The sequence below is a fragment of the Mercenaria mercenaria genome, chromosome 6 (assembly GCF_021730395.1).
Source record: "Mercenaria mercenaria strain notata chromosome 6, MADL_Memer_1, whole genome shotgun sequence".
Taxonomy (NCBI): Eukaryota; Metazoa; Mollusca; class Bivalvia; order Venerida; family Veneridae; genus Mercenaria; species Mercenaria mercenaria.
Window position 1 is genome coordinate 45,873,248 of NC_069366.1, and position 10,296 is coordinate 45,883,543.

Below are 10,296 nucleotides of genomic sequence, written 5' to 3' on the forward strand. Positions count from 1 at the left end.
GTTATAAATCATTTTAAGCTAAAAAAAGAACATAATTGAGCCGTGCCATGAGAAAACCAACATAGTCGGTTTGCGACCAGCATGGACCCAGACCAGCCTGCGCATCCGCGCAGTCTGGTCAGGATCCATGCTGTTCACTTTTAAAGCCTACTGGAATTGGAGAAACTGTTAGCGAACAGCATGGATCCTGACCAGACTGCGCGAATGCGCAGGCTGCTCTGGATCCATGCTGGTCGCAAACCCATTATAATGGTTTTCACATGGCACGGCTCATATTTCACTGAATCACATTCATTTCAGCCTATTTCAAAAGATTGATTGCTGCTAAAACAGACAAAATTGAAATAATTTATATATTTGGCAAGCCTTGTTAGACGTAGTGCCATGATGTAGTCTTCACGTCCTTATTAGTTAGATCAGGCACGTGCCCGGCATGCTACTTAATATATTTCATATCTCTTTTGTTTGTAAGAAAAGATATATCATCATCATCATCATCATCATTACCACTGTAACAGTACATCAATTAAGTGTGACAGACAAAAAAGGACTATAAATATAGATTGATTATTATTATTAATAATAAATAAATGTATAAACATAGAAGACAATTTATTTTCCTTGTATCATTGCCTCCCGCAGTTTTGACTTTTCAGACATTAACTAAAATCTGTTAAACTAATCTGGTTGAATCTGAGTATCACAGTCTTTTTAACTGTCCAGAATGCATAGTATTATGCATGCATTATAATACATAGTATATCCACTAAGAGTGTGTGGGGTGTAAATAATATAATTAAATTCAAAAAATATCTTTTGAAGCATAAAACGCAGTCAAGCAAAATAACACCATACTCACTTTGATTGAGTTTATTCAAGAGAGGCCATTTAAATGTGTAACACCCCTTATACATTCTATTAAAAAGTAGCCTTAAATGTACTAGCAACACGGAGTCCAAATGTGGGACCAGAGAGTAAAAGACCTTCGTTCGAGTACGGTCACTGGTTTTCCTTTTGCTGTTAAATGTTTTATTGCATATACAGTTGAAACTCGGTACCTCGACTTCCGAGGGATCGACCTTTAACTTCAAGACAATCGAAATTCGACTTGAAATGATCTTTTGTGCACGTGTTTTTGGGCGGGACTAGAAAATGTCTTCGAGATAGCCGAAATTCTGAGATATGCCAGTTCGAGAAATCGACTTGCAACTGTATATACCCGTATTGTCATATTCAGTTGCAAAAATATGAAACCGATTTGACTTACAAACAAAAACTGGACTATTTGGTCGAATTATTAAACTGTTGTAAGAAATTTGAATAAAACGTGTTTGAAATAAAAGCATTGACATTACACAGCATTTCAAGGTTTAATATATCTCAATACACTGCTGTCTTTGATATCTTTTAAAATGATCGCGATCTCGATTAACAGATTGATTCTTGCTTCGAAATTATTGTTATGCAATTCCTTACATATGTAAATTATGATTAGCTGTAAAACTTTAGAAGTTTTAAGTTACGAATTTCGCGTAATTCCAGTCTTCTGTGTTCGTAACATATTTAATATGTAGCATATATACATGCATATTGACTTTTGATTCTTTAAAATGTTAACATTTGATTTGATACATATTAATTCCACTTATTATACATTGTATTTGAAAATAAACCTAAGTTTCACTTCAGTTTTTGAAACTTTATTTTCATTTCCAATCAATTGTTTTATGCCACCAAGCATTTGAATTATTTGGGCAAGCACCTGCCAGACATTGACCTTCATCTTGATTGAAAATAGTATTATCTGGACATCTCTGAACATGGTGGAAGCCGTTCTGACAGGAAGAATACATATCGCATGCGCCGATGCACGGATACGTTGTTCCATGTACGCAATTGTTACATCCATTTGAAATAATACATCCATTTCCAACACGACATGCTGAAAAAGAAATGAAATTTTTTATAACATTTTTTTTTCAATCTGTCCTCACTGATCACATCTTAAAACATCAAGCAAATAGAGATAAAATTTTAGAGTAATATTTTATTAAGATGATATTAATCATTAATTGATTATCTACGTTAACATTCCTTTGTGTACAAAACAAAACAATTAAATCCAAGTTACCTGTTGGAGGAGCATTTGCTTGTCCTCCAGATAGTTCTGGCTCTTCTATTTCATCTAGAGCAGCTGCATTACCACCTTGTCCAGAGGCAGCCGGCCGCATGCCAAATGGCCATGATTCCTTAAAATTGCAATGGAACTGAATATATATGTTGTTGTCCTGCATTATAGGACAGCTATCAACTTTGCTAAACTGCCAAAGATGGGTAACAGCATCGCCATAATTTGTTCCGTAATGTTTTGGAAAACCCGAGGTTACCCTAAATGCTCCAGAACATCTTTGGAACCCTGCTACCCCAGCAAGTTTACAGAATGGTTGACATATTCTTCCGCATGAATCGTAGGCGTTCAAGAATACTTGAGACGCTCCGAGTTTAGGCGATTTTACTGCAACGTATGCTGTAGCTATAGAAATAGCAAGTCTATGGTCTACGACGGCATATTCTTTATACGTTCCCATGTAGTTAATACCTTGTGAGCTGATAAAAACTTTTCCAGCGCCGCTTTCCTGCGCTTGACAATGAGGGTAAGATGCGGGTTTTCCCGTTGGCATTACATTTTTCATTGCTGTGTTAGGAAAATAAATGTCTTCGGCCTCCATTTCTCCATTGACTATAGGATACGAAGCGTAGTTGTTGTAAGTAGGAGGTCTCTGATAGATTACCTTAACTGGTATATACACCCATTGGTTTATGTCACTCCTTCCATTTATGTTGAAAGTATTCTGATAACCTTGTGTCACTGGTATTGCGGGACACATGTCTGATGGCATCGATGGAGGCATAAATGTACCTTCACTGGCGTTTTGAATGTTTCTTGGAACATTAGGGTTCATCGGAGGTAACATCTTAAGTTGAATATTTGAATTGATATTTAATTTGCTGTTGACAAACGAACTGCCCCTGGGATCATAAGGTAAGTAAGTGAAGCCTCTTCTTTTGAAAGAACGTTTCATCCGACGGTGTACGGAGCGGCGCTGCATTTGTGATGGCTCCGACGGATCATCCAAACCAGCGTTTTCAACTTCTTTGAGCTGTATTTGTTGTCGCTGCATGTTCGCCAATATCCTCTGTTGCTGACTCATCCTCATCTGGTTTTGAATCGTCACCTGCGCCTGTTGTCTACGTGCTGTATTCAGCATGTTCAGTCTAACCGCGGCTTGCATCCGCTGTCCTTGCACGGCGTTGTTAACAAACTGTTGTCGTATGACTGAAACACGGGAAGCTCCCGACCTGTATTGGATGCAATATTCTTAATCAACAATATGTCGTAGTGCAAATAAAACAATGAACACTGATCAAACGGGGAAAAAATGCATGTTAATAAATACAAAAACAAAATTGATTAAAAAGTATAAGTAATTGCACAAACATATGTTCATTTCCTTTGAAAGGCCAGTACAGATATATAGATAAGAATGTAAAGCACGATTTGAAATGCATGTTTTGTAATGATTTAATATCATGGATGTCAGTTCTTCAATTCGATTTAAAAAAGTAAAGAAAAAAGCAAAATGTAAAATTTCCCAGACAGGTTAAAGATTGTACAGGACCAAAATGTCATATCTAACAATTACTACATGTACAAGCATTTTCTGTAAACATAAAAATAACATCCGTTAAGTTTTCAACAGTACATACTTTGAAAAATGTATAGCTAAACACAATATATATGTGTACAAAAAACTGGATTTTTACAACACGACATTAAACTATGAAGGTAGCTCTACATACACAATTCATATTTTTTATCTTTAGTGATTTGAACGTTAAACACATTTCTTGAGTTTTCTGAATTTTAGGAAAATATCCAAAGAAATAATATTTTAGTGATACATTGGCACTGAATATCTTTGAAGATAATTAAAATAAAACGTACCAATCCACGGAGACACATCTTGGTTGAAAACCATTTACGACACATCTGAGATAAGGCGAACCGCAGTCGGGAAATCTAAGGGAGCATCTAGGAGATGGTTCGTACTGGTAAATCATACTTGTGAATCTGTCGTTGAATCCATCAATGTTTCTCAACCCAGCCAACCCCATAGGGTACATTGCCATATGCATTGAGTTATTTACAAAAACCGGGTAGTCAGTGGTTGGATCTATTCCAAATCGTCGCTGGTTTTGTCTGAACAGCTCAAAGATATAATCAACGTACGAATGGTGAAGCCAAAATATCGGGTCGTGGGCTGCAGTGTCCAGAGAACCCATCTGACCGTCAACCCACAAATGAACTTGATTGTGCAAGAATTCTAAACTTGAATTAACAGGAGCGTTGGGCTCTGTGATTTGGGCGAGTCTTATACTCGATACAATTCGTGCCATAGCATCTGCATTGAAAAGTGATCCTGCTTGGCCTATATTTCTGATAAGAGGCCCAGACAAGGTTGTCCAACCAGCAAATGGCCCTCTGTTCACCATACCAAATCCGTTTCCTAGGAACGAGTCTGTAAACAGTATTGACTGGGTAGGATTAATTAGAGGTTCGTCCAAAGTCGAGTCCCAGTAAGGCACAGTCACAGAAGGAACTTTAGTCCGTAGAGCATTCTCAAACCTGAAAATAAAAAATGAATTTTATTTTTTCTCCAATGTTATATCTCAAATACAGTTATATTTATAAATCGTCAATTCGGAAAACTGAACCAAATCCACCAGCGTGACGGTATCGGTAGGTCAGTAAAAGAAATAGCTGTAACAACAGTATTACTGGTATAACTACAAACAACAGTAAAAACAGTATAACCATAATCGTTATCAATGTTGTAGTTCACAACGTTCGGGAGGACTTGGAAACATTGAGCTACGTAGATATGCAGAAGCCTTATGAAGTATAACTGTGCCAAACCGGAAATAGGCCCTTTGATAATATTAAAGTTAAATGTTCTTTCAGTATAATTACAATGTATATTGGAAAGATATATTTTGTGAAATTCAAACTAAAAAGACAGATCATTATTAGCTGAAAATGCAGTAATTCTTGGAGTAGCTAGAGATGCATTTTCAAACAAATACTCTTATTTTACCTATACTTACATGATGAGATATACCCTATGAAATCCTAGGAAGTTTGGCCCACCGTGAGCTGATGTAGTTATCATACCCTGATGTATGGAAGACAGGGCATCGTACATGGTAGGAGCCACTGACTGGAACCACATATAAAAGACATTCTAATACATTATCTACGTATCATTGGTGAATATCAAACTAATCAGAACTTGATCATTCTCTCCCTTAAAGAGACTAGACAGGTCAAAGTTTGAAACTACAAGTAACTGTCAATGTTGCAAGAATATTTTCTTTTTGAAATATCTATTTTGTATAACTTTGTGCTTGAATTAAAAATATATTTAGTAAATACGTACCGTATCAGCCTTCAGCAGTTGTACGGCTCTATGAAAATTTGCTCGTTCAAAGTCAGTTAGTCTCCTGTACTCTTTCCTAATTCTAAGGTTAGGGGAAATAGCCTGGCGAGTATGTCGGTGTGATATCGGTTTTGGTAGTAGGCTCTGTGCCCAGTTGTAAGCCTACAAATGCAAACGATCATCTTATTTCATATAAAGGGTGACTCGTGGCAGTTTTGACGGATAGATATTAATTTTTTTATAAGGATGTTTAGACATACCTGAATTCATTAAAAAAAACTCATCTGATATCATTTTAGTCTTTCGTTCAAACACTAAGGTTGTGTGAAGCGTTTATGACACAGATAGTACACACTTTTTGTTATCAGAGGCAAAGGCATCATGCACAGTTTTATCACAACAGACCCAAATATACAATTGTATACATTTTTCTCCCACAGACAAATCTTGAGAGGTTACATAATTTTGCTAGTAAAAGAGTTTGCTAGATAGAGGACAACATATACAACATTACGTCTTAAAATGCTCCCCAAGTGCCGTGTGAAAATAAGTACGACAGCAGCAATAAGTGTCGTGAACATGTGGTACAGGTAGGTGTAACATGTGAGTTTATGTTGCAGGACATGTCATCAAGTATTGTCAAAGAAAGTGCGAAATACTTTTATTCTGACACATTACGTTAACAACCTGGACATGACATGATTTTGTTGTTTCCGTTGTAAAGAACTCCATTGTTTCGAAAAGTTCTAAACTGTTTAGATAAAAATTTATAGAATACAGCTGTGTCTTTCTTCAAAAATAGAACACAATTAAATCACGAAAACCTTGTTTATTTGCAACACAGACAAAAGCAATTACGTGCCTTCTTGTTGTGACTCGCAAGGTTGCAAACATAACATTACTCAATTGCAGTGCCAATATTTATACTGTAAGAAGTTCCAAAGCACTTGAAAATACAAAAACTTGTTTTCGTTATAATGTCTTTTAGCATAATAACATATTTTTGTCGCACGTATAACAAATGTAAAAGCTGGGAAGCTTTGATACATTTTTTTAAAAGCAAGATCACAAGTTAATGTGACTGTTACAAACATAACAGTAGAATTTTAACTTAATTTCCATCATGCTGCAAATGAGGCAATGCAAATTTCATTAGAGATCTTTTTTTAATTTGGCGTCAACGTCATTTTTCAGGTCATTAAAATATCCTCATCTGAAGCAAAAGAATTGAAGAACTGTTGTGAAACTAACAGTAATTAATAAAATATGTATGACATTGTTAAGCAAGGCATTTCTAAAACATAACAAAATTCTAATATTTTTTTTTTTTGAATCATACCTCCCGAGTTATGTTAAATCCTGGAAGTCCCAGCTCTCTGGAAGCTTGCCACATGTATTGTCCAAAACAAAAAGAAGCAATCGACTCTCCCACGGTGTCCACGACATTTGTCTTCTCGGAGTATCGGGAAAAACAATCTACCAGGCCACCGGGTAGTGGAATATGCTCAATCATACCATTGCATATCCAGAAAGAGGCAAACAGAGCTAGTATGATCAGCTTCATCTGAAAGTAGGAATGATTTACTAATTCTCATAATTCTCATCTTTTTGAAGATAATTATATCAAATCCTAAGTAATGATTTTGAATTTATATCTTCAGATGGTATCTTTCCAATCATTGACGATGCTTCTTATAAAAACACATGAACAGAATTGTAAACAAACATGTTTTTAAAGATTTATTTCTAAATAGTGTTACCTTTATTTAAACCGGAGAGACAGTCCCGCGCCGTAAAGAGTGCAAAAGGCCGACGCTATGTCATTGCGTCCGCCATTTTGTTTTTGCAGAACGCACAATTCGTCACGCACTTAATCCAGATGGCGCCTTCAGAAGTTGTTACTTTGCTGATATTGCTATTTTGGTGTCATGTTTCACACATTCAAAGTATTAATAGGTTCACAACATTTAGGCCGCTTCATTTCTTAAGTGTTTTAAAAAAAGTACAATACAGCTTCAGACTATAGTCTCATTTTAAATGTATTCCAGAACACATTTAAATATTCGGAGCAACAGAATATCAATTTTAACGAATTTAATATACTAGTCAGGGGATATTGTACCACAGCAAAATGGTATAAATTCATTTTATTTATCCCGTAACCATGATCTTTTTGCTCCGTTTGAATAGTTCTATGTAAAAATGTATGTACGAAACAGGAGAAACATAATCAAACTTTCAAAATTAATTCCGTTTGCTTTTAATAAAAAATAAAAGTAATAAATACATATTTTGCCAAAACATAATTGATTATAGAATAGGCTCTTTTATGAAAATATTATCAAACATTTTATATATTAACTGATCTTAGGCCCGGATCCAAAAATATTTGAATGTGTGTGTGTGTATTGGGGGGTGGTGGGGGGGGGGGGGGTCAGTTTAAAACGAAGTGTGGGTAGGTTCGGGAGGGAGCCCTCTGCTCGTGTTAGGGAGGTCATGGTTTCTCCCTGGAAAATTTTTAAATATAGTTATGAAATGGTGGCATCTGGTGCAATATTCGGTCTAAATTTTGAGGTACGGGAGTGGGTAACCCCTTCATTTTAGGTGGGTCAGGGGGTTCCCCTGAAAAAGTTTAAAATATAGCCTCGGGTGCAGTTTTGGGTCTACATTTTGAGAAATATTATACCTTTGTAAAATTAGTTGGGTGCACTTTGTATGAGTAAAGGTCACTTCTCAGCCAACTGGGTCCCTGGGTCCGGCCCTTTAACCGGGCCTGGATCTATTTATAATGCTTGCAGATTAAAAATCTTAAACTTTTCAATCCGAACCTGACAGTATCTTCTGGTCATTTTCTTATTGTCCTTCCTTATTTTTTGAATGTCAGAGACAAAAGCGGAGGTCATTAAAAATGTGTTAACATTGTGTGAATAGGCGTTTGACATGGTGGAGATACAGATACAAGGCTTTTTTATTTATAGAAAAACTTCGTTTGAATTATAATAAAATATAACATTTGAATATACGCATTTACATGTGTGATCAAAACATTAACTTACTGTTGCGCATAATTTTTATATTAGGAAATGTTACCGCACTGAAAACATGTTAGTAACATGTAGCTTCATATTAGCGTAGTTAATTGCTTTCATCGTAAGGTCTTTTATATGTACACATAAGCCTGGGAAATATGCTACAAACCTTGTCTTAAAAAACGGCTTCATTACTACAAGTGTACTTAACTGAAGTTGAAAATGAAAAAAAAAAGTTGAATATATTGAACCAAATGCTTCGGAAACGTAAATTTCAGTGTTTAGAATTATATAACATGAATAATCTCTAAATTGCCCCTATTCACAAAGCAAATGTCATGAATCTTTCTTATATACTTTTGGAATATCATAGAATTCTTTTCTTTTTTTCTTTTGGACGAACGGTAAACTTGAAGTCCTCGTTGAACCGTAAGGTTACTAGGAATATGTCAGTGTGTAGATTCAAATCTAATATTACAAGAAATTTAGCAAGCATAATAACCCGCTGCCAAAGTGTAGAAAATGTTTTAATGAAAATCTTTTTTTTTAAGTTAGACAGGAATGGACAGATACAAAAACAAACTATCTATAAAAGTAAAAAAAAAAGACAAAAAAAGATATAATACAACCAGAGCAATTTACTAGTCATAAAAAATTAATGAAAATATAAATTCAACAAGGAAATCCATTTGAAAGTCACTGATGCTTTGATTAGTTATGGTCCAATGGCTTTTGATATTTCGATCTAACCATATTTTAAAGAAGTATTAAATTGTCACTGACAAATTCAGCCAAATGATGGCCCTTTATTGCACACCTTAATTGACATTGAATATCTGTAAACAATAAGCATTTGACACATAAACAAAAAAAAAAGTCAAAGGTTAGAATCAAGATGAGTTTATAAAATATTTAGAAATATTCTGACCAGTTGTACATGTGGTCACAAATGGGAAACTCTATGCTTCAAAGTTAAGGTAACCATAACAATTATATAAATATACAACTGCAAAAGGATTCTGTAAAAATGTGCGCATTCTGAAATTACATCACTGTACCTATACATGAACGCTCCCTTGTCCGCGATAGACCTCACGCGTTGCAGTATGATATATCTGCGGTGTGTTCTATTTATAGATAGGTAAGTAGGTCATGCTAAGGTCAGAAATAGAAAACTTGACTTACAGAGTAACCTCCCTTATCAATAAATCGGATCAATATTTTGACGAAATTATAAATAAAAAAAAAATTTTTCTGCTCTACAAATAAAGAGAGAAAAGACAGATAACATTGTTTTATATCACATAATAAATTGCATTACATACATTTCTTATGTTTTTTTGCCATTTCTTTTTGTTTATTCACTAAAATCTATAGTGCAATATCGTGGGTCCTTTTACAAACTATTCACTGTGTTCAGTTTATCATTCCGAAACTATCCATTACCATCTTTACAGGGTCCAAAATAAAAGTGTATCCCATATACTCGACACCGCCTTCTGGCGGCGTCAAACAATTGAATCTTTGAATTTCTACAATATACTTGTTAACGGTGTTATTCAATTAACACATTGCTCTCAGTTAAAGTATATAATACGTGTTGGGAAAAAAATAGTATTATCAAAAGAATGCTACTGTTCACTTTTATGTCTTCTGGATTCTTAGCTATTAGGTAAATTTGGCCATGAACGAAGCATTTCATTTTTCAATAAAATGAATATATTAAGACATGGTTTAAACCATCTGCACACTTACCATTAGTTTCGTGA

The 10,296-nt window shown here is 35.0% G+C and overlaps 1 protein-coding gene across 1 annotated transcript; it reads right to left on the reverse strand.

Annotated features, from left to right (window-relative positions):
• Nucleotides 1-1,684: 1,684 nt before the first annotated feature.
• LOC123550152 (uncharacterized) lies at nucleotides 1,685-7,384 on the reverse strand. The gene is made up of 7 exons (XM_045338590.2): nucleotides 7,259-7,384; nucleotides 6,838-7,062; nucleotides 5,499-5,660; nucleotides 5,167-5,279; nucleotides 4,007-4,687; nucleotides 2,132-3,360; nucleotides 1,685-1,942 (listed from the first exon to the last, which is right to left on the reverse strand). The coding sequence occupies exons 2-7, from the start codon at nucleotides 7,060-7,062 to the stop codon at nucleotides 1,707-1,709; spliced, it is 2,646 nt and encodes an 881-aa protein (XP_045194525.2). The 5' UTR covers nucleotides 7,259-7,384; the 3' UTR covers nucleotides 1,685-1,706.
• Nucleotides 7,385-10,296: the final 2,912 nt, after the last annotated feature.

Coding starts and splice junctions, on each gene's coding strand:
- LOC123550152 (XM_045338590.2), bottom strand. CDS start 7,062: ATGAAGCTGATCATACTAGCTCTGTTTGCCTCTTTCTGGATATGCAAT. Junction 5,661..6,837: donor GATTTAACATAACTCGGGAG/GTATGATTCAAA, acceptor TTGCATTTGTAG/GCTTACAACTGGGCACAGAG. Junction 5,280..5,498: donor AACTGCTGAAGGCTGATACG/GTACGTATTTAC, acceptor ATGTGGTTCCAG/TCAGTGGCTCCTACCATGTA.